At 35.4% G+C, this 26,789-nt stretch overlaps 1 protein-coding gene across 3 annotated transcripts in view; it reads left to right on the top strand.

Moving 5' to 3' along the window:
- Nucleotides 1-26,789, top strand: part of LOC106882107 (acylglycerol kinase, mitochondrial) — a 207,970-nt gene that overhangs the window by 75,867 nt on the left and 105,314 nt on the right. For all 3 annotated transcript variants that reach the window (XM_089338266.1, XM_089338267.1, XM_089338269.1), the window contains 2 exons: nt 15,046-15,125; nt 19,494-19,569. In XM_089338266.1, coding sequence (XP_089194392.1) covers nt 15,046-15,125; nt 19,494-19,569 — 156 coding nt within the window. The remainder of the gene's footprint in view (nt 1-15,045; nt 15,126-19,493; nt 19,570-26,789) is intronic.

The raw sequence follows: 26,789 nt of genomic DNA, 5'->3' as shown, positions 1-26,789 counted from the left end.
CTCGAATGGTGCTTTTTACATGCCACTGGCATGGGGGCCAGTCAGCGGCCCTGGCAACGATCGCGCTTGGATGGTGTTCTTAGCGCTCCACTAGCACAGATGCCAGTCATGTGATGCTGTCATCGAATTTGATTTCGATTTCACTTGCCTCAACAGGTCTTCACCAGCAGAGTTTAGTGTCCAATGAAAGAAAGGTACGCCTAAGTGGCTGGTTACACCACTGGCATAGGCTACGGGTTATGGTCTCACTTGGCTTGCCGGGTCTTCTCAAGCACAGCATATCTCTGAAGGTTTTGGTTACTAGTCATTGCCTCGGTGAGGCCTAATATTCGAACGTTGTGCTTCACCACCTCAGCCCAGGTCTTCCTAGGTCTACCTCTTCCACAGTTTCCCTCAACCACTAGGGTGTGACACTTTTTCACACAGTTATCCTCATCCATTCGCACCACATGACCATACCAACACAGTCATCTCTCTTGCACACCACATCTGATGCTTCTTAGGTCCAACTTTTCTCTCAAGGCACTTACACTCTGTCGAGTATGCACACTGACATTACACATCTAGCGGAGCATAGTGGCTTTGTTCCTTGCAAGCTTACGCTTGTTCTTAGCAATCAAGGCCCATGTTTCACTGCCATGTAGCATGGCTGTTCATACACAGGCATCATACAGTCTGCCTTTTACTCTGAGCAAGAGGCTCTTTGTCACCAGCAGAGTAGGAGCTCTCTGAACTTTGCCCATGCTATTCTTATTCTAGCAGCTACACTTTCAGAGCTCCCACCCCTGCAATCAACTACTTCTAGTTTTTCTCCCTGGAATGTGGTAAAAGTTGTTCTCTGCACATATTTTGAAGAATTGGAAAATTCCGCCGATTCCTGATTAGCTTGTTGACATCTTTCTAATTTAAGATCTAAGTAGGATAACTCTTTTACCTTTTTAATGTTTACATTTTAACATTTGTGTTTTCGTTTTCCATTTTTTAAACTTTTGGCATTTTCTATATGCTGCCTTCTCAGTTTTTTCACATTTTTTCTATTATTTAATTTTTTCACTTTGTTATGATATATGGTTTGTGCTTGATGGATATGTTTGAGATATTTCTCAACATATGAAACTATTAGTAGTACTGAAAGACATGTATTATATTTGTTAAATAAATAACATCTCTCACCAGATGGGGTACATTTTTTTGTTGAAATTTCTGTCACGGAACAGTACATTGTTGGTGGCACGTAAAAAGCACCGATCATGGCCATTGCCAGCCTCTTCTAGCCCTCTGTGCTGGTGGCATGTAAAAAGCACCCACTACACTCACAGAGTGGTTGGCGTTAGGATCAAACTGGAGTCTGGTGCAGCCTCCTGGCTTCCCAGACTCTGGTTGAACCGTCCAACCCACACATACATCCCATACACACACAGCAAACACTCATACATACACGCACACAATTATACATACATGTACACACACGCACACACACAGTAACGTACAATTACTCCACAGACACAACCTCATGCATACACACATACATATACACCTCACATACACACGCATACATCCACAACCTCACGTACACGCACATATATACACACACACTGCAAACAAGCACACACACACTACATATACTTACACGTACACACATACTTCAAACTACCAGTACCTTTCTACTGACCATTCTCCTATGAACATGTGTAGGTAGACACAACAGACAGCCACTCCTACCAAAATTCTTGCTATAAATTCTTCCTATGACCTTAAACAATACTAAGTCCAACCACACACATACATAAACAGCCACACACACACACACAAGCACGCATACACGTGCTATCATTACACACACACAGACCTGCATGTACGCACATACCCACACATACATATACCTACTTCTCTTGCACTCTCCTGTCTTTGAAAGAACTTCTTCTTCACCCATTCCCTTCCGGTCATTTCAATATGTGACCACATGTGTATTGTTGGCGATTTTCTTTCTCCGTCTTCCCTTCTTTGGACTTTTTCTATATTTCGCTCGAAATGTGAGATCCTCTTTCTTTTCTTTCCTTTCCTGAGTGTCCAATAACACTGTACTTATTCCATGTCCTCACGTTGTTGTTTTTTTTTTGCTTGTTCATGTTTGGTTTGAGTATATATATATATATATATATATATACACGCACAAATTAACTAAATTCCAAATTTGATTAATCTGTATTTTGCGGGAAGAACTGTTCCAACGAAGTCGCGTATTGTCCTTGCCTTTGAAACGCGGAGTAGATGGAACAGGGACAACTGAAGGAGGGTAATATTCTTTATGTTGCATGTCTCGTTTCTCTGTTTGATTTTTTTCGTTGTTCAAAAAAAGTTCGTTTTCTGTCTTCATCTTTATGTTTTCGTTTCTCATTGTGTTTAACATTTTTTGTGATGTCCTGTACCCATATATGCATGTATGTATAGATATAGATATAGGTATGTACATATATGTATGGATATATGCATATAATTATATATTATTTATGTTATTTTATATATATATATATATATATATATATATATATATATATATATTTGTGTGTGTTTGTCTCCCCCCCACCATCGCCTGACAACCAATGGTGAAGTGTTTATGTCCTCATAGTTTAGTGATTCGGCAAAAGAGACTGATGAAATAAATCCTGGGGTTGATTTCTTCAACTAAAACCCTTTACAGTGGTGCTCCAGTATGGCTGCAGTCAAATGACTGGAACGTGTAAAAGAATAAAAGAATATTTACAGAGTGAGAGAGACTGATTACTAAACAAATCATTTCTGTTTTAAACTACAATCTTGACTTCAATGTATTTGACATGGGTATTATCTTGAGTATATAGTTTTAGCCTTAAAATTTAGGGTAATGATAAACAATTCTCATATCTTCCATAATTTGGTATTTTGACTATTAATCTAATTATTTTAATACATTTTATGAATGCATTATTGGTTTCAAATTTTGGTACAAGGCCAGAAATTTCAGGGAGGGCAGGGCAATGTTGATTAAATTGACTCCAGTGCTTAACTGGTATTTATTTTATCAACCCCAAAAGGATGAAAGTCAAAGTTAACCCTGGCAGTATTTCAACTCTGGACGAAATACTGCTAAGCAATTTGCCTGGCATGCTAATGTTTCTGCCAGTGTGCCACTTTCTATGAACGTAATATTAATCAGAATTTGTCTTTGTACATTTATTTTTAAAAAATAGGTCTGACTTGACAGATTCATACATTGATTAAAATAACAGCTATTCTAAATATAAAGTACTATAATAATTTCTTTTTAGAATTAGTGTACATTATCCTAGTAGAGTTTGAACTGGGATGCAATTTTTCAAATATTTTAGAAACTCAATGAATTAAAAAAATAATATTTAATTTATATTTGTAGGACTTTCAGAATAGCTGTTACATAAATTGGAAATTCTCTTTTTTTTTTTTTTGGTCATGATTTTTGTACATGTTATAATATCCCATCTTTCAAACAACTTGTGGGCTGACTTCCTTTAAAACTTTTTGATCCATGCTTTTTTTAAATGTCTACCCATCTTCTCATTGTACCTTCAGAACACAAGCCACCACCTTTTTTAATTACTTTTTGTCCTGTAGTATTCCACATTTTGAAACATTTTTATACCCTTACAGAAAAGTTTTTGGAAAAACCATCATGCATACATTGGAATTACTCTTTTTTTCTTATTTTGTGAAAATTAAATGAAGAATTGGAAGTATGAAATTTTTTTTCCTATAAATGCACATTACAAATGTTTCAAAATGTGGAATATTATTACATTGTTGATATATTGTGCAACATACTTAGAACAACCAAATTTAGTTTACAACCAAATTTAGATTTGTTTCCTTTGCCAAGCAATACAAGTATGTTTCTTGCTTATGTTTGCTTTGTCAAAGATTAATGTTTGGTTGAAGAGCTATTATTTGTAAGAAACAGATACAGAAGAGGAGTCAGTATTTCATATTTGAGTGACAACCTATCATCAATGGTGTTGTTACTGCTTCATCAGCTTATTGAAAACCTTATATGTAGTACATTTACAGTGCACTCTATAATCCACAGGCAATATCTGGTTGCAAGTAACCCATGTGGTAGATTTAACAAATCAATGAGCACTGTTATTACAGCAGTAAATAAAAACAAGGCTCATGCTACAATTCCCCCACTGTTTCTATAGCTCTGTACTCAGAATGATAAAGATTATGAACGTTTGTTGTTGCAAACATAAGTTCAGTGTCTATCAAAAAAACTCCCTGAAAGTTTCTCTTTTTAAAACACTTGTTGAATTCTTGCAAAACTCTTATTCTGTTCTTTGTGATGACTCAAGAAACATTGCTTATATGGCACATATATTCACAATATTCATTGAAGTGAATTTGCAACTGCAAGTAAATGTGGTTAAACCTTATCAAAGTAAAACTAGCCCTCTCCATGTTTCTGTCCAAGTTACAGCTATTCAAATTTTACATAAGCTGACATTGGTTCATCCAGTTTCTTGAGCCTCTTTGAATTGGAGAAGGAAGAATGCATACCAGAAGATGACATTTAAGTGTGTTGTTCACACCTGGATGAGCTGCACAGAGACATGTCTGATAGATTTCAGATATTTATGTTTGATTAAAATACCAATTTGGCAGTCTGAGTGATTCCTAGATATCAGTAATGAGGAAACAAGAATAGTAGAGGAAGAACTGGTTTCACTTTAAAAATGACATTGAGGAAAGATCAAAGTTCAAAAAAATTCATGTCAGGATTTTTGATTGCAAAAGGTCCTTTCTGACTGCTATCCTGCGCAGAAATAAAGTCAAGGTGTATTTTATTGCCTGCCCAGCAAGGCTTCAGTGCAGTTGCCCAGATTTTTTCTAAGCAAAGAAACAGACTGAAAATTATTGAACACTGGATGCCAAGTAGCTGTTATCCATGCACAATGTACATCCGTCACATTAAAAATATGAAAACACAGTAGTTACAAGTGGGATGTAAATTTAGTCTTTCATATCGTAAAAACACCAAAATAATGGGTTAATTAGGTTAAGTTTTATTTGTGAAATACAATTGTTTTGAAAGAGGTGTGCGTTTGTGGTTATGATGGGTGGGACACTAGAAGTGTGACATGGGTGCCAAGTGGGAAGCAGTCTGAAAATGTTAGGGAACCATTACCCTGACATATTTCAGGGTATTGGAAATTTTCCAGAGAGCCAAAAAAAGACACATGGTTGAGAGCACCACACCAATAGTCTAACTTCCAAGAAACTATAGTGCACTTAAAGGTTGAAGTGAAGAAAGAATTAGAGAAAATGGAAGATCTTGTAAATGGACCAACAAAAGTAGTGAACCAATAAACTGGGTGAATGTAATTACTTGTAGCAGAAAAAAAAAAAAAAAGGTTGTGTTTATGTACATGCTTTGATCCAAAATCACTGAATAAATGCTTTAAAAGAACTTAACACAAAACCTCTGAAAAAGAACTCTGAAAGTTGGGCCTCCAACCAAGCCTTTCGTGATGCCCTTAGAACCAGGAACTTTTAAGCACTCCCTTGTACATACCAAAACTTAGTTCTAGAACAGTTCCACTGAGATCACTACTCAAGAAAGATAATGAATGGCAGTGGAATAACACATGAAAAAGCTTTTTAAAAATAGAAAAATTGTGTTCATGACAATGTTTACCTAGCTTGTTTCAAATCTGCTGTGATGCAAGTAGATTCAAGCATGTTTGGCCTAGATGCAACACCAATCAATGATAACAAAATTGTTGCATTTGGAAAAAAAAGACGTCTGATGCTGAGTTAAGATATGCTGACATAGAAAGAGAGCTACTTGCAGTGGTGTGAAAATTTGTACAAGAAAAAGTTCCAAATTGAATCAACCACAAACTATTGGAAAATATACAGAAAATATTGCACAAGCACCCCCAAGACTGTAAAGAATGTTGTTAAGGTTACAATTGTATGATGTTCAAATCACCTGGTAAAGAAATGAGAGTTCTCAATTATTTATCAAGGAAACAGTCAACACAAGGTAAAGAAATTGAATTAGATCTTATACTACATACTGTTGATATGTCAGTACTGAAGCAAAGAGAGCTACAGAAGATGAAGAATTAAAAATACTAAAACAAATAACTTTGGGTGGCTGGCCAGAGACTGAAAGATATACCGAAACTTATGAGAGACCACTGATCATTGAAAGAATGCCTATCAGTATGGGATGGCTGAGTGACTAAAGGTAAATAAATGCATAGTCATACCAAAAATAAGTAAAACAATGTTCTTCAAAGAATTAGTGATGCACATCAAGAAATTGATAAATGTCAGCAGAAATTATACAATCCACAAAAGACAGACCACTTTCAGTTTACCAGCTCAACAGATCAGAGACAATGATCCATCAGCATCAACCTACAGGAGTGCTGGCCTTGCAGTTGCTATGGCTCAGTGTACCTGGCTCATACTACCTCAAGTGCAGACTGACCAACCACCTGTGCCATCAGGCTTTCCTGTGAGAATAAAAAAGCTTATTTCTCCAGTAAAATGTAAGAACTTCATATAGAGCATAAATACCTAGCACATAAACTAATTCATAACTTCTAATCCCTCCTGCGATAAGAAGAATGTAACATGATGTTTCAATTTAATATCTTTTAAGTTATGTCCCTTTGAGTGTGCCTTAAAAAAATGTCATGATTAAAAGAAAAGATAAATTGAAATAAAGTAACTTTTTAAAAATCTGTAAAACGTCACATATGATGTCAAGTCAAGGAAATACTAACATACACCTATACACAAATATATATACACATGCTTTTTTTCAGTCTCCGTCTACCAAATTCACTCACAAGGCTTTGGTTGGCCTGAGCCTATAGTTGAAGACACTTGCCCAAGGTGTCACACCATGGCACTGAACCCGAAATCATGTGGTTGTCTGTTCATGTCTTTGCAAGAAAACTGTTTAAGCATTTGTGACATTACATACCACATACACAAAAGTTCGGCAGTTAGGCAATTTGATGAAATAAAACAAGGGTTGGCATCAAGAAGTGTATCTGGCCATAGAATACTCAAAATGTCAAGTCCAAGCCAGCTGAACAAGGAAAATGCAATGGTGATTTGGTTGTGTAGACATTTTATGTCACCAAGTGTTAAAACAGGTGAAGGTAAAAGAAACAAACTGCAGTGATACTCGGAATGAAATCCCAACACAAAATTGCAAACTATCTGGCTGATTCTTTTTTTTTTTTGTCCACTAAGATCTTGTATATAAAAACAAAGGGTTTAGAGCTGAATATATATGCTTGTCACATCCATAATGAAACATTTTTTGCTTCCAACTCACAAATCATAGCTTTCCTGTCCTTCCTATATGTTTGAACATAGTGAATCCTATAATATCCTATACATACAAACACACACACACACATATATAAATTTAAATAAGCTGAAAATGGGGAAACCTTTTGATCAACAAACAAACAAATTGACCAACATTGGTTAATTATGTTTTAATACAAAACATAACATAACATTTCTTTCGGATGTTTCAGCTGCCAATGTCAGTTGGTGCTTACAAAGAAAATTCTAAAAATGATATTTATCTTTATAGCACATACATGGAGCTTCATCAAACTGAATACAAATGCATAAAATAAAAGAGGGAAGAGGAAAGAACAGGGCCTCGAGACGAGGCCAGAAGGCTCAATATATTAGAATCATACCATTTTGCAGGGTGAAGCTTGAAGTCAATAGGCAAAAGAGTGAACTAGCAAATGAACTAGAGAACTAATTTTACTTATATATCTATAATATATAAGTGAGTATTTATATATATAATGTATATGTATGACCTGTATTTTATTATGCAACCATAATATACTACAAAGTACATTAAATATTTTTATAAGTCAATATTGTGTTCTACTGTGTTAAGGTTATCTCTATGGATTTTCTATAGAATTTATAGCCACCACTGATTTTGCTATGTTTTATATCCAAGACGTTATTGGATATTGGCTATTTAAATAATGAGTTTGTGGATAATTAATGAGTTGGATGGGTGTTGATGAAAGAGTAAAAATTCCTGAAATATTGCATGTATGCCCATTACCCATTTTTCGTCTGTGATCTCATTGTTTATAGAGCTGGCTATAATTTCTATGGAAAATCTGTAGAGATAACCTTAACAAGTAATATATTTGTGTTTCTGTGTGTGTGTGTGTGTGTATTTAGAGTGTTAGAAGTAATGTACAGATATTGTATATTGAGAAAAATGGAGGTGGCCAGAATTTCGTTCGTTTTTGAACTTATCAAATAAAATTGTGAATGTGCAAACAGGTTGTTCATTTATATAAATGTAGCTCCAATATTGGAAACCTGATACTCTATAAATATTCAGGTATATATATATATATATATATATATATATAAATATATATATATATATATATATATATATATATATATATATAACATTAGGTTATTCTAACTTGACGTATTTTTCTAATTTGTAAATATTTTGTTCATGTAAAACATGAATTTGAAACCTGGCTTTATTTTTCAACTAGCAGTCTAACCCAACGTTGTCTGGGTGTGACTTATTACGCCATCTACGATGTCTTGGTAGGTGAAAATCAACTAAAAAAGAAAGCCTTACAATGAAAAAAAACCCTTATGATGTAAATATGTTCATAATTCAAAAGACAATGAAATTAATAGGGAAAGTCTGAAGGCTGTTTTGCGTAACATTATTAAGTATACGTCAATTTCATCCGTCTAATTGGCTATACAAATGCTTGTGCAAAACAACTTTTTGCGCTGCCTTGATTATACATAGCAGGGTAATTCCTTTTCGCAGGAGGTAGGACGGCAATTTCTGATGAAGCAATTGCTGGCAATCTGTTGCTGCACAGTTCTGCCAGAATTCTATCAGATTGGGCAGTAGATGTTGATGCACCATTTTGCATTATGTACAAAGTAGCTTCTGGAATGTGGTGAATTGCTGCAGTCTGTTGCTGTCTTTTTAAACCGGTTGCTTTCTTTCCCCAGCAAGCTCTCTTCTTTGGAGGCATAATCTATGTACATATTAAACAGAACAACAAAAGTTATAATAGATGGCAGGGTTGGTAGTTTTCACATTTCTGTAATTTTACAGATTAATACCCGCACGATTACATAACCCTAACCCTGACCCTAAAACCGTAACACTAACCCTAACCCTAACCCTGACCCAAAAACCGTAACCCTAACACCCTCGTGCAGGTGTTAATCTGAAAAATTACCCACATTTGTAATGAAGTTCACTGATTTGCAATGTGTTGTCCATAAGCTCTGTAGTTTGTATATTTATAAAACATTGATGAACATGAGTTAGATTGTAGTGAATGCTTGTGTGTATGTGCACGTGTATGCGTTTGAGAGAGCGAGAGAAGGGGAGAAAGGAATAGAGAACCGGAGCAATGAAGAAAGAGAGGAAGGGAGAATGGAAGACAGTTATAAAATAGCAATGCGTGCACGTGTTTATATAAGAAACACACAGAAACTAAATCTTATATCTATAATGTTGATGTGTTTATGTGTATGTTGTTGTCACAGATCATGTATGTGTGGTTGTGTGTGTTTTTACATTTCTATGTTATGAAAAAGATGTTAGAGGTAGAGGGATAGAAGAAAGCTATTAAATGGGAGAGAGGAAGAACGAAGTAAGAGTGAAAAGGTAGAAGGAAAGAATAGTCTTAAAGCAAGTTAATCTTTGACTTTGTATGTATCACTTTCTCTCTCTCTCTCCCCTCTCTCTCCCTCTTTTACTCTTATTCTGTATATTATATGTTGAGCGCGTGATCGATGTGTAAGAACGCCGGTACAGGTAGAAGGGAAGAAATATAAAAGTTGCTAGAAACAACAGCCAAATCTCCCTTAAATCACACAAAGTAAACGGAATTTAAAAAATCTAATTACTGCACTGGAAAGTTAACATCGAGAAAATTCCACTGATGTGGAAAATGTGGATTTCTATAAACTTTTAAAAAGGCTTATTAAGATGGGCAATACACACACACTAAATATAAAAAAATGACAGATATTTGTATGTGTGTATTAATGTGTATTCTGTGTCTCTATATATATATATGGTAGTAAGTAAATACGTTTTAAGAAAGATGATTAAAAAAATTCAGTTTGTAGGGAATAAATATTTGACTGTTGATCGTATTTGGAAGAGACTGACAGATATTTGTATGTATGTGTGTATTTGTAGGTATGTATGTATGAGTGTGTATTCAAAAACATCTGTATTTACACTTTAAAGTTGGTTTTCACACTCAACCCTGTTCTGCAGAATCAGTGTAGCGATGGGAGGTTTGTGCTTATCTCTATGTTCTGAGTTCAAATTCTGCTGAAGTCGACTTTGCCTTTCATCCTTTCGGGGTCTAAAAAGTAAGTACCAGTTGAACACGGGGTCGATATAATCAACTATTCTCCACCTGTCCCAAGCTGCCCTTGTGGGAAAATTTTAAAATAATAATAGTAATAATAATGACCTCTGCCGATCAAACTCCCAACCCACAACTAAGTCTTAAGTGTATATATATATATATATATATATATATATATATGGGCAACACACACACACACACTAAATAAAAAAATGTTAGTAAGTAAAAGTGTTTTAAAAAAGATTGTTAAATTTTCAGATTAATACCGGCACGATTTTCACTACAGTGTTAGGGTTAGGGAGGTAATCGTGCGAGTGTTAATCTCAAGATTTACGAAAAGATTTTCCAAAAAACTTACAGTTTGTAGGGAATAAATGTTTGTCGATCGTATTTGAAAAAGATGTGTGGCTATTTTTTTTTTGTTGCTATCACGGTGAAGGATGGAGTTCGAAATAAGTTACAATTCCCGCCAATTAGTATGAGATATGTATATGAAAATGAAACCATTAAAATGAAAGTATCTGTCATTACAGTATCGAAATGTGATTGTTTCAGTTTTGATACTGAAATAGTTTTCTTTTACTGTCAGTGTTTCTCCTTCCTTTATTTTTGTATTTGTTGTTGGATCGTTCGTAAAGGTTCGTAAGAGAAAGTAGGAGTTGAAAGGATTTGTAAAGGCAGTAGAAAGAGGAAATTAGATTTTATTAGGGGGGAAATGTTAATTTGTGTAGTTTTATGGATTTTATTCGTTATCACTTATTGTATTTAGAATATTAATTCCGATTCTTTAATTCAAGAAATTTGGAATTGTGTAAATGTATGAATTTTAAACACACACACACACACAGAAGATCTGCCTTTTATAGAGAAGATACAAAACACTGAAGTTACTCTAAGTGCAAACGTGTGGGAAAATTCTCTTAAAGCTTCTCATCTTTTTTCTGACACCTTAAGAAAAAAAGAAAAAAAACAGCTCTATAATATGTGGTTTTATTTTCCTAATTTGTAAATATTGTACGAATGTTTGTTCATGCAAAAACATGAAATTAAAAGAAACCTGACTTTACTTTTCAATGCAAAACATCGAAATTACAGAGTGTAGACCTAGACATATTTCCAAACATGAACTCACAGGCACACATACGTGCGTGCGTGCATGCACACACACACACACACACACACACACACACACACACACACATTTAATTTTTCATAGAACCTCTTATCTTCTGGCATCTTAAGAAAATGAAAAAACAAAAATGCTTTCAGTGATGACTGCACCCCATCCTTTTTTCATTATTGGAGAGGTCACCATCCCTAAACTCATACAATGGTAACTAACTAACTAAATAAATAAAGGGTAAATATATGCCAAACTGAAAAGAAATCCCTCCCTCCTCCCTCTCTGTACCTATCTATCTGTCTGTCTTTTCCAAGATTCTGGTGATCTCCTTTTTTCTCAATGTATATATATATATATATGAGTACAGTGTACATTTAAACACATAAGATGTTCGGTCATAGGATTCCTTGCACGCGAGGAGGAACAGCTAAAATTCAAACCACTATTAGGGATAAATTTCGAAGGGAATGAAAAATAAAAACATTTATATATATATATATATATATATATATATATATATGTATATGTATATGTATACCTTCGAACATTGGGCCTCGCCGAGGCGATGACTACTGACCGAGACCTTTGGAAATGTGCTGCGCGTGAGAAGACCCGGCAAGCCAAGTGAGATTGTTGCCAAGACCCCTGGACTGGCTCTTGTGCGGGTGGCACATAAGATGTACCATCCTGAGCGTGACCGTTGCCAGTACTGCCTGACTGGCCTTGTAGGGTTTTTGAGCGAGATCGTTGCCAGTGCCCCTGGACTGGCTCTTGTGCGGGTGGCACATAAAAGACACCATTTCGAGCGTGGCCGTTTTCGTGTGGGTGACACGTAAAAGCACCCACTACACTCTCTGAGTGGTTGGCGTTAGGAAGGGCATCCAGCTGTAGAAACTCTGCCAAATTAGATTGGAGCCTGGTGTTGCCATCCGGTTTCACCAGTCCTCAGTCAAATCGTCCAACCCATGCTAGCATGGAAAGCGGACGTTAAACGATGATGATGATATAAATGTTTTTATATATATATATACACACACATTTTCACATTTTATTTCTCTCTGCTTATTTTCTCGTGTTTCTTTCTGTTGAAGAACGTAGACTCGAAACATAAAAGACTTTCTCAAATTTCCGAGTATCAAACGAATACACCTTGTTGTTTATACACCTGTCTTCGTCTTTTGTTTTGCTGTAAATTTCAACTATATATATATAGGGTGCAACGGGTAAATTGTCACCATTTTATATTTTTAATTTCACGCATCCACATTGTTTGGTTTTGATTTTGCCAACTATACAGTATAGTGGGGCACTCTCTGTGAGAAAAACAGCACCATGATGCAATTCACTTGGCCAGAAATTTTGAAATGACATGCTGTACTGCTTGGAATTTGCACTGGAAGCTCCAATATGAACATTTCAGAATGTTTGGTGTCAATCTGAGGACAGTGCAGAGTACCAAGAATGATAAAAATCAAACATCCTGTCAACATCATGGTGTTTGGAGTGGTCACTAGTGATGGCAGTGTTATGCATCCATTCACCTTCCCACACGGCCTCAGACTCAGTGTGAAGGCCTACATCAAGTGCCTGGAAGAGGTAGTGCTGCCTTGGGTCAAGAGGGTGGCTGCTGGAAGACCCTCTGTCTGATAACAGGACTCTGCACCATGCCACACAAGCAGGAGACCCCAGTCATGGCTGTCGGACAATTTCTGCGATCACATCACTCCTAACATCTGGCCACCTAACTCCCCACACTGCAACCTTCTCGATTATTATGTGTGGGGTGCAGTTGAGTGAGAAACCAACAAAACTCCTTGTAACACCAAAGATGAATTGAAGGCAAGGATTATGGCAGCATTCACCAACTTATACAAGAAGACCGTCCAGAAGAGTTGCAGGAGATTCCAAAGTCGTCTGGAGGCCGTGGTTGAAGCCAATGGTGATTTTATTCTTTTACTCTTTTACTCTTTTACTTGTTTCAGTCATTTGACTGCGGCCATGCTGGAGCACCACCCTTAGTCGAGGAAATCAACCCCAGGACTTATTCTTTGTAAGCCTAGTACTTATTCTATCGGTCTCTTTTTGCCAAACCGCTAAGTTACGGGGACGTAAACACACCACCATCAGTTGTCAAGCGATGGTGGGGGGACAAACACAGACACACAAACACACATACATATGGGCTTCTTTGAATAAATTTACTCTTTAGTTATATATATATAATCATCATCGTCATTGTTTAACACCTCATTCCTCTGATCCTCATGGTAAACCTTTTCTTTCTGTTTCTCCCCTTGCTAAATAGACCTGTCACTTAACTTCTCTTTTTCCCCCATTCTTCAGATCCTTTCAAGCATGTCTCTTTGCTTTTATGCCTCCATGTATACCTTGGAATCCATTGGGTTCCTGCTCAACATGTCCACTGAAATCACCAGCCACAAAAATATGGTCAGTTATTCATCATTGAGTTAGTTAATCTACAAATGGGCTGGTAAAATCAATCCTTTTCTTCCTCTGCTAATTCTGATTAGAAAGTATTTGCAGAGATAATTGTTGCTGTTGTATTTTTCAGAACTAGTCTCAGTTTCATGATTCTCTCACACACTCTGACTACTTTGATTACCTTATCTAACCATTTCTCTACCAGAAGTATTACCTACATCTCTCATGCCATCACTATCGCCCACCCAGAATTTATATCTTTGTTCCTTAGTCATGAGAATTCAAGCTGAGCCTCCCTTCCATCTTATCTTTTGCACACAGCACACATCTACATACCTTCATTGTAGCACTTCAACAATCTCACCAGACCTACCTTCATTGATTGTGGCTGTTCTTGAGTTGTGGATTCATTGGGAAGAGCAAGAGAGTAGTGTCTGAAAAGAAGGCGGCTTGTGCAAAGTTTGTGTAGAAGCAGAGAGCTCTTGCACGTGTCTAAATAATAATGATTAATATTATTATATATGTGTGTGTATGTATCTATATGTGTGTGTGCATACATATTAGAAAAATAAAATCTTGGGTGACATTTGATCTTTGCATGAACTTTGGTATATTATTGCACACAGAACCTATAAATAGTAACCTTAGATTAGACAATTTGTGAGAAATATACCAGACATGGTTTATTCCCTACCCTTTACTACATTTTTTACAAACTTTACCTCATTGTTCTTATGTGATTTACAGACCACATTAGAGCTTTTGTGCAGTTAACCTACTAAAATAGCAATCAAATCTCCCCCAAATCACATGTATATCATCATAAAAAAGAAAGAACACATTGGGTAGTGTAGCTTCAAATTTACTGTCTCAAAACAGGAGTTTGGTCAACTTGGAGGTAAACAGCAGATGCTTTATTTTGTTTTCAGTGTATTTTCTTCTTTTAATACTTTTCTTGAGTGGACAACAGATAAACTTTGTTTTAGATAATAATGTCTTTAATATTATCATTGACAGAAATATGGTAATGCTAGCATCCAGCTGCACCAGAGACCTCGGATTGTCACAGTATTTCTGAACCCAGCTGTCAGTCGAGGGTAAGTTTCTGTAAGCCTGGTACTTATTCTATCAATCTCCTTTGCCAAATCACTAAGGTATGGGGATGTAAACACACCAACACCGGTTGTCAAGTGGTGGTGGTGCTAAATGTAATTTCATAAACTCTCATATCGTATATTAGAAACTTCACAATTTCTCACTTTTTCTATGTTCTTACTAAAATTTTAGAAATATCTGTATAGTTTCATGTTTGCCCTCCTAATACAGATGTATATCACCATAGATATTTTTATGTCCATTTTTTTGATAGCTAATTACACAAGCCAATGGAGGAGTTTCTATGCTCATTCAACCTATTAAGAAGCCAAAACACACTCTGTTATCTAAAAAAAAGAAAGCACAAAACTTTTGGTCTGTTTAGTTAAGGCTAACCTTCAGCTAAACAAAACATGTAGTCACATTCTCAATTCAGTCGTCCCTTATCTTTCTGATGGATTAACATTTCACATCCTGCTGACTATACAAAACTCATTCCTTTCATTGATTCAGGTTTTCTATAGTAACTGCTTTCATTTCACTGTTGTTCAGCCTTACATTTTTTGCACATGGTATATAGTTGTGTGGTAAGAAGTTTGCTTCCCAACCACATGTTTCCAGGCTCAGTCCCACTGTGGGACAATTTGGGCTTGTGACTTCTACTGAAGCCCCAGGTTGCCGGAAGCTTTGTGAGTAAATTTGGTAGATTGAAACTGAAAAACAACCACTCTCTCTCTCTCTATCTCTCTCTCTCTCTCTCACACACACACACACCTGTGTTTGTTCCCCACTACTGCTTGATAACTCATGCTGGTGTGTTTAAATACCCATAATTTAGTGATTCAGCAAAGGAGACTGATAGAATAAGTACAAGGCTTAAAACAAAATACATTCTTCAAGGTAGTGCCCCAGTATGGTTGCAGTCTAATGACTGAATCAATAGATAAAGGATAAAAGGTATGTGTATATATATATATATATATATATATATATATATGTGTGTGTGTGTGTGTGTGTGTGTGTGTGTGTGTGTGTGTGTGTGTGTGTGTGTGTGTGTGTATATAATGTTATAAATGAAATATAGTATGAAAAAATTTTTGAAAATTTTTATACCACAATTGTTTCACAGCATGCATAGATAATTTATTTTATTATAAAATATAATAAGTAAATTACTTACATGTCATCATCATTATCGTTTAACATCTGCTTTCCATGCTGGTATGGGTGGGATGGTTTAATAGGGACCAGGCAGGCAGAAGCCTGCATCAGAGTTCTGTGACTGTTTTGGCAGGATTTTTACAGCTGGATGCCTTTCCTAACACCAACCACTCAGCAGAGTGGACTTAGTGATTTTTATGTAGCACAAGCACAGGTGAGGTCAGTTTTGGCAAGGTTTTTACAGATGTATGCCCATCCAAACACCAACCACTTTACAGTGAGGGCTGGATGCTTTTTAAGTGGCACCTTCACTGACAGGGTCACCAAGTACCTTGCAAGACAAAATGTAATCTTTTGAGAGGGGACAGGACATTGGAGGAGGTGATCTTGTGTCAGATGATGAAAGGTTATAGTGAGATAGAGACAGAAGTAGGTATCTTGCTGTAAAGGAAATATAAAGTTACCTAGCTGGAGAGATCGAGATCAGGAATGAAGACAGAAACAGGTGTGCTACCACAAAGGAGATTCATGGTTACCCAACCTGAGGAAAGTGCAGGAGAAGGAGAGAGAGAGTGAGAGACAAAGGGATTGGGATGGTGGCAAAGTGCCAGGTATACTCCCAAGAGACAGGGATCAAAATATAAATGGGATGGTTGAATAAAAGAAGAGAGAGATATAGATATTGGCAAGTACTAGAGCATACCCTTGAGGTTCGAACATCATAATATAAGTGGCAGGATATTGTGAAAGAAGCGTGATGAAAGAGTGTGTAGGGAGGTGAATGGTGAAAACCTGGGCATATATAGAATGGGGTGGGGCTACTGGATAACAGTCATACAGAGAAACAGAGTCATGAGGACAAAATTGGGGAGTGATAGGTAGATATAGTATATGAAGGAGTACATGTGAGGAAGAGAAGAGATGTAGATTGGTTTGTTGGGGTAGGGTGTGTGAATAGTTTTCTTGTTACATGTGGGTGGAACACACAGGTTGGGGGCTAGCGGAGAGCAGTGATACAGTGAGACAGAGCCAAGAGGACAGGATTGGGAAGTGGGAGGTAAGCATAGTGCATGAAGTGGAAATGTGAGGAAGAGAAGAGATGTAGTTTGGCTTGTTCCTGTTGGGTGTGTGAGAAGTTTTCTTAAGTGTGGGTGGGACACACAGCACTTCTAGAACTCAGTTTCGCTAACATGGGTGGGTCTTCTCAAGAACCTCATATCGCCAGACATCTTGGTCCATTGTCATTTCCTCCATGAGGATCAACATCTTGAGATTGGTCCTTACCACTTCATCCCACATCTTCCTAGGTCTCCCTCTTCTGCAGGTACCATCCACTTTCAGTGATCAGCACTTCTTTATGCAGTTGTCTGTATTAATATAAACAATCTTTAAATTAATGCTGGCATTAAGCTAGCTCATTGGGTGAGAAGGAAACCATGTTAAACAATAATCTATTAGCATAACGTTTTACGAATGCAACATCAATATTTAAAAAGAACCTTAAGAAATATGGAAGACAATAATAATAAAATTAATAGAAATCAATTAAACAGTTTTCTAAAGGAGGGAATGGAAATTTAGTAAGATAATTAAAAAGTAACTGGTAGACAATATTGGTATAAGTAAAGTAATATATGAGGTGGTATAAAGAAGTTTCCAGACTAGTTCTGTTGTGTGTCAACAAATGGCAGCACATGGAATTTTTGAAATAAACACATTTTCTCATTTTTCTTGTCCAGTGAGGATTGTTGCTTCCAAAAGATGCGGATGCGTTTTCTTGACAATCAGTCTTGTTCCATTACACAGCTTTGGAGGATGCAGATTTCTGAAAAGCATGATTGGAACTCCTTTCTTCAATGTCAGTTTGTGAGGAGGCATTCCAGGAGGATCCAAAGAGTTAAGAAACTTATTAGGATAATTCACATCCTCATTGGGGTCCACAACAGTATCAGTTGAAAACTAATTTTTTTCCTCAGTATTGATTGATTGTATAAGTTTCCAGTTGACAACCTGGACAGTTTCATTCTTTGGTGCAAGTATGGCTCTTTCACAATGCCAATCATGATCTTGGAAATTATGTCCAATGTTTGGGTAAACCTTGGTAATCAACTCTTTTTACAATTTTGACCAAAATGCTGCAGCCATTTGGAAAAGTGTTGCCTTCATTGCTGTCTTGCTGAATGCTTCCATTTCCCAGATCTAGTAACTGAGCTGCAAATCTTCCAGCATCCAAATCTCTGAATAAACTGACTCCACCAAAGGTTTGATCCAGGCAAAAAGTCCAATCTTGCCGAATGTCCAATTTGGGCAGAAGTTTGAGTTTTTCAATATTTCCTTCTGAGTGCTTCCATTCACAAACTCCACAGAACTTCAAGCCCTTATGAACATGAAACCACTCTCTCTAACTTGGATCTAGTTTTAAATGAACCAAACTGAAAATATTTTTTTTAATTCACAAAGTTTTGGTATTACTTTAAATTTAGTTTAAATGAAAAGTTCACAAATTTTTGGAGTTCTTTTAAAATTTGAATTTTCAACTGTTAGCATATAACAAATCCTCACCTAGACCTGATCCCAATGCTGGATGTTCAAGAACCAAATGAAGGGCAGAATTTCAATCCCAAGATTATCCTGATTCCAAAAAGGTATTATATGTCTATGTAAAGTAAATGTAGACTGTGATACAGGGGCCCTGGATGGATGGACAGACAGAATTTTGCATTTATTATAATAGATTAACTAGAAAATAAAGATTGTAAAGATAGAGAAAAAAATAACAAAATGAAATGAAATTAAAGTTCATAGAGACAGTGTTTATGAAATATAGGGATTGATGTCAAGAAGAGAAATATGAACAATATTATATTAAAAATTAGAAGTTTGAAGATATAAGTAGAGTGGTGGAAGGGAATGTAGTGTGATGAAAACCTAGGTATGTAGTGGAGGGGGGGCTACTGGATAGCCATGATACAGTTAACAGGACTTTGAGGACAGGATTGGGGAGTGAGAGATAAGTATATAGTGCATGAAAGAGGATATTTGAGGAAGAGAAGAGATGTAGTTTGGTTTGTTGGGGTAGAGTGTGTGAAAAGATACAAGCCAACAACTGTTTTACATATTTTCTTTATTACTTTATCTCTTTCTTGCCTCCTCCTATTTAGCTCTTTATACATCATTAATTAGCATTGTTTTAAATTTTTTTTCAACAGCAAAGGTGTGAAAATGTTTGAGAAAAATGCAGCACCATTGCTTCACCTTGCTGGTATTGTGGTCAACGTTGTGAAGGTCAGTAGCATATCTCATGTTGTAGTTTTAAAGACAATTCCTATTTAATCTGTTACATTTAGCTGTCATATGTGTGTGACCGGCAAATTCCACTACGGAAAATTTCACTGCAGTATATTCCACTAAAGTAAATTCCACTCAGAAAATAACAGTCTATAGCAACTAATTACACATGCCCTTGTTACACACTTCTTAACTAATTAGTTGTTAGTTAAATTCCACTTGGAAAATTTCACTGTAGGTAAAATTCACTCCAGTATATTCCACTAAGGTAAATTTGACTACAGTAAACAGTCTATAGAAAACTAATTACACACGCCCCTGTTACACACTTCTCAAATAATTCTAATTAGTCGTTAGTTAAAGTATAGGTTTATGCAACTGAATTTCACTGTATTGCTAATTTTTTTCTATTCAGTTTAACTTTGAAACCCTCTGCCATAGCAACATTTATAACATAAGCTTTGCAATGAAGAGAATCATATATACGCAAAGAATGGATTCAACAGTAGCAAAATAAAAATATATTGGCATTGTGAATGTTATTACAAAGGTTGCCGGGATACATTACTACAACTTTCAACTCCAGTATACCAGAAGTTACTTTTTCAACAGGCTCCCACAATCACTCAGCAAGCAGTGCACACATTAATGTTTGAAAGGCAGTTAATTCAATGAAAAGTGAAGTAATGAGAACAGGCACAGTATCTACATGGGAAGTAATAGCTACTGCTGTACAAAATCTCAATGCGGAAGCACAATCATTGTTGCAAACTATTCCTGGACTTTCACGTAACATACATAATTGGAGGTAGCATGCTTTAGGAATCCCAGCACTTCCAACTTGTCGTTCAGAGTTTGAAATTCGAGATGCAGTTAAGTACTTAGAAAATGGGTTCTTGTTTTTGGTCATTGGCATTGATGACTCAGACAAAATTTTATTTTTTTCCTAAAAAAAAGGCTCGGATGATCAAGAAAGCTCTGAAAATTGGGCCTGTGAAAATTGGGCTTTTAAGGTGTCTCCTGGTTTGTGGTGTCAGCTTTCATGCTACATATCATTATTTGAGGGTCATGTGTGCCCAGGCTATTTGCCTTACTTCCTGACAATAAGAAGCCTCATATCATTGTGTTCTGTCTGCTGTGCAGGATTTAAAGGTAAATTGTTAACCTGCTACCTGTCTCATAGACTTTGATAAAGCTCTCCATAATTAATTTGTTTCTGTATTTCCGCATTTAGAAGTAGTTGGGTGTGTTTTTCATCTCAGACAGTCTATTTGGCAGAAGGTATGTGCACTTGGTGAGAGTAAGAGATACAACACAGATGAAAGTTTTTAGCTTAAAATTGTTTTTGTGTTTTAGCATTTTTACCAATTGAAGATGTTGTCAGTGGATTTCAAGATTTGTCTGATGATGAAAGCATCCCTTCTTAGTTTATCACTTACTTTGAGAATTCATACATTGGGACTGTAAGGGGGCGTGGTCTTCATCGATGAAGAGAAATCCCCCAGTTTCCTATCCAACCCTGGAATATATGCAACCACATTTTAAATGACTTGCCAAGAGCAAATAATTTGGTAGAAGGGTTCCACAATGCTTTGCGGTCATCGATAACATCCACACATCCAAATTTGTGGAAACTTTGCAATGCCTTTAAGACTGAAGAAGACTTAAGCCAGACAAAAATTGCACACAAATGATTGATACACGACTAAAGAAGCTATACCGGAGCCTTTCTCTGTCTCCATACCCTTAATTGCTTTATCTACCAAGGTACTGTCAATTTGAATAGCTGGTCCCTCTGTTGGGTCAACATTTGGCAAACTCTCTTTCTCCCATTCATTCTCTTCATTTAGCAACTTTTCATAACGGCATCTTCAAGTCTCTCTCTTTGCAGCAGCATTAAATGCAAGTGAGACATCATCAATGCAGTCCTTCATTGTTTGAATTGTATATTGGTGGTTCTTCTCTAAAATATATGTATGTATATATATATATATATATATATATATATATATATATATATATATATATATATACATATATATATATACACACACACACACTATATATACACATATATATACTGTATATTTATTATATATATATATATATATATACTATATATGTGAAGGCGCATGGCTCAGTGGTTAGAGCATCGATCTTACAATCATGAGGTTGTGAGTTCGAATCCCGGACCGGGTTGCATGTTGTGTTCTTGAACAAGACACTTTATTTCACGTTGCTCCAGTTCACTCAGCTGTAGAAATGAGTTGCGACGTCACAGGTACCAAGCTGTATCGGCCTTTGCCTTTCCCTTGGATAACACTGGTCGCATGGAGAGGGGAGGCCGGTATGAATGGCCGACTGCTGGTCTTCCATAAACAACCCTGCCCGGACTTGTGCCTGGGAGGGTAACTTCTTAGGTGCAATCCTATGGTCAGTCATCACCAAAGGGGGTCTTCACATACTATATATATATATATATATATATATATATATATATATATACATATATATACTATTTATATTACATATATATATACTATATGATTTAATATCACTATGTATATATACTCCATGTGTATGTATATATATATATATATTGATAGAAATGGTAAGACAACAGAAGAATGAAAGAGACCCCGATATTATGGAAATAGAGGAATTTATCTGTAAATATGTGTGACAATTATTTGGTAACCATGATAAAACTCTCATATTCTGATGTCGGGGCAGAAACCCATGCTGTCATCTCGTCAAAACCATGAAAATAACTGTTAAACAAAGGGAAATTACTGTGTGATTGACCTTTACTAAGACAAAAGAGCTATTAGAATGAACGCTACATAAGGGGAGGGAGTAAAAATGTTCATAGTAAGAGCGCATGTCCATACATACACATGCGTGCCCGCACACCCATGTACATGTGTCTATCTGTATATACTCATCCATCCTCACTTGAAACACACACATGCTCACCCACACATTTGCCAAAAAATATATACATACACGCTCACACACATACACACACACAAAAAGGTTCATACACATGTCTATATATGCACACACACATGCACACAAAAATGTTCATACTCGTCTATATACGCACATGCACAAGAAAAAACAAGGCTAAGTGTGCAAAAAAGTGTAAAAAATAAGCAATAAGTGTAAAACATGTCTGTATACGCACATACTCGCATGCACACACTCACACATGTCTATATACGCACATACCCACACGCAAGCACACACGCATGCACAAAAGATTCCATATACACGTCTATATGCGCACAGGAAAAATGCAGGGCAGAAAGTAGAAAAAATATGTGTAAAAAATATATGAGCAATAAACCTATAGAACAATATCTCTATAAATATGTAAAAAAATATATAAAAACATATAGGAAATATAAGTAAAAAGTATAGAGAGATAAAAAACTTGTACGTGGACACAATATAGAAAGCAAGTCCTATCTGTAATCTCGGGGGGACCAAAAATGTAACAAATATTTAGCCACATGTGGAGATGATCTGAAAAGTTCAGTTCTTGAATTTAGTCATGTGGCAGGGTCTAAGCTGCTTTTCCAGATGAGCCATCTTTCCATATCACAAAGGCCACACTTTCCACTGCCGTTGGTGTAGGGCTTATACTTTGCTAAGATCTTCCAATGGATGTTGTAACTGACACCTTTATCTTTTAAGGACCATATATGACTGGATAATTTGGTCATTTTCCTTTTATCCCAGTGCCTGAAGCTCAAGGTGTGATTACTGAACCTGGCCTTGAAATTACCTTCTGTAAGGCCCATGTATTTCTTCATCGAAACTGTGTCCTTAGTGGATAGAGAGTCCACGGTGGCTTCATAAATGATGATCTCAGACATGAAAGCTCCATTTAGCAGGCACAACTTTTTATCCCTGCATGAACAGCTGGTTTCATATTGTAGTTTTTGTGTGTTGTGTGCGATTATATTTTTAAAATTAGTAGTTGAGCTGAAATTGATTTTTAAGTTATATCTATTGAAGAGCTTTCTGTAACTATGGTTGACTGGAAAATGTCTATCTATCAGTGCTAAGAAATACTTGCCTATATTAAAGGTCACTTCGGGTGAGTAGGGGTGTGTGAACCAGATAGTTTTCCTATTCTTATGTTTCCTGTGTATAGGCTATTTCCTCGCTAAATCCACTATCTTTTAGAGTCTTATTATATACTGGGGCAACGCTATTAAAAATGTCCCTGTCGGAGGAGAGGCTAGAAATTCTTTTGCTAATGTTTTTAACTAAATTTTTAAACTATGGGGGGATGGCAGGAACCCACATTAATATTACTAAGTCTATCGTTGGGCTTCCTATAGGGTTTATAAATATTCTTATTTAGATCTAAGGATACATCTAGGAAATTGACAACTGTGAGGTTGGTAACTGTAGTTAGGCTAAGACCGAAAGTTTTCATCAAATAGATAATGTCCTTCCTAAACCAATCCTGTGCTGGTCTATTGGTATTTGCAGTGAGGATGGGGGTCATAGGATGGAACAGGCATATGCAATCAATGGCCGGATAACTGAAGAGATGTTGGCGTGGGTTCCCAGCCCAGCATCCGAAACTCAGTTTTATCATGGCTAACGAATAAGTGTCATATTTTTGCAGATATATATATATATATATATATATATATATATATATATATATATATATATATATATATATATATATATATATATATATATATAATACATATATTATACATAAATTTATTATATGATTGAATGCCACGCATCCTCTTCCAAGTAAGTTTTATATATATTATATATATTATACATATATATATATATATATATATATATATATATATATATATATATATATATAATAATTTTCCAGAGGATGTAGCAACCGTTACCAATATAGCATAAGAACTTACCTTAGGGGATCATTAACTAGATTCCTTAAGGGTCGTTCTCACAGTTTATATTTATATTATAAGGTTTTTAACTTTTAAATTTTCATATTCAAAAGCGACAGAGACTTCAAACTCGATATATCGATTTATTCACCACTCTATGTTAACATTTCTGTGCCAAACTTATCCAGTGACTGGTCCATTGGATTTTGACATTTGGCACTTCTTCAGGAGTGGTTACCATCCGAACAAAACACGAAAAAACACATACATAACGATCATTAAATTCTTAAAATCCCGTTAGATTTCATCTTTCTGTTATTATAGGGGAGATAACTCCTTAATTTTCTATTTTTATTGCTCTCCTGTGAATTTCCACTAGATTAATTAATTAATTTGTTTATTTCTTTTTACTATACTATATTACCCGTTCCTTTACCCGTATACATATGCATACATACACATATACATATATATATACACACACATACACATATACATACAAATACAACACACATACATATACATACACATATATATACATGTACATATACATACATATATATATATATATATATATATATACACACATACACACACTTACACACACACACACACACACACACATATATATATATATATATATATGCATATCTTTCATATATACACACACACACACACTCTTATATGCACTCATCCATATATGCATAATTGCACATACGCAAACATACATGAGACATCATGTTGTACTTCATCACATTTTAAGATCATTTATACCAACGAAACGTACTTCTTATGATATGCGTACATTTCAGAGCATTATTCTTTACTTTATTGATCAATTTATCCTTAGAGAAGAGTATGTGGTATAGTTCCACCGTACAGAGCGAACAATACTTTCTTCCTCTCTCATATGGCATTGATCTAGCTATTATAGACCATTCTAATGAATACTGTTTATTACTTTCCTTAAGATCCCAGATGTATTTGCTAAGACTAGTGCTAGCCATTTTCTTCCTATCTCTAAAGCACGAGAAATGGTTAGAAATTCTACGGCATACCTGTCCTGAAGTGCACCCCAAGTATGTCATGGTACCTGTTTGAGTTTTTACTTTGCATTGATATATTATATTTTTGACTTTCGCATTAGGTCCTTCAAATTTTATTCTCCTAGGGTTTACTTCCTTTACAGTGATTATGTTCTTACTCCTATTATTAATAAATGAACCTCCATTATTATTATTATTATTATTATTATTATTATTATTACCATCATTGTTATCATTCTCATTATTATTATTATTATTATTTTTATTATTATTATTATTATTATTATTATTATTATTATTACTGCTATTTATATTATTGTTCAAATTCTCATTCCTACCTGTTTCTCTAGACTTCAGTATTTTAAGGTTATGTGCTGCTATTATCTGTGCTATGTTCCTAGTATTTGAAAATCCAAATCTAATTATATGTGTGTTTATAATCTTACCATAGTGTGAGCTCCTTGGGAAGTGTCTACCTATCACTTCTCTAAACTTAGCTATCAGATTACTCATGTCTCAGTAGCAAATTTCCTAGACGTAACATTAGATATTAAAAATAAAACATATAGACCATATCACAAACCCCTAACGAACCTACAGTATATAAATAAATAAAGTAACCATCCTAGGGCTATCATAGAGAGTCTAGTAAAAAATATATCTTTAAGACTCTCCAAATTATCTCCTAACAATAGGGTATTTAATAATGAAGCTAATTTCTATAATGCAGCACTAAATAAGGCAGGATATAAAGAAAGGGTCTCTTATATTGAAAATGATAGCAACGGAATTGAAACAACTGACAACAGTAATAATAATAATAATAATAATAATAATAATAATAATAATAATAATAATAGGAATAAACACAAAGTAAATAAACTAAATAAACCAAGGTACCCCCATAAACACAACATAGGTAACTTAAAATTCTTTAAAAACAATATTAATAACCATGAGGATAATAATAAGGATAATAAAATCTGGCTCATAATCCCATTTGGGAGAAATATCAGGAGTAATCTGATAGCTAAGTTTAGAGAAGTGATAGGTAGACACTTCCCAAGGAGCTCACACTATGGTAAGATTATAAACACACATATAATTAGATTTGGATTTTCAAATACTAGGAACATAGCACAGATAATAGCAGCACATAACCTTGAAATACTGAAGTCTAGAGAAACAGGTAGGAATGAGAATTTGAACAATAATATAAATAGCAGTAATAATAATAATAATAATAATAATAATAATAATAATAATAATA

This window comes from Octopus bimaculoides, chromosome 20 (genome assembly GCF_046866305.1).
Source record: "Octopus bimaculoides isolate indiv1 chromosome 20, ASM4686630v1, whole genome shotgun sequence".
Lineage (NCBI taxonomy): Eukaryota > Metazoa > Mollusca > Cephalopoda > Octopoda > Octopodidae > Octopus > Octopus bimaculoides.
The sequence above is the reverse complement of the archived record's forward strand: the minus strand, read 5'-3'. Positions and strand labels throughout refer to the sequence as shown.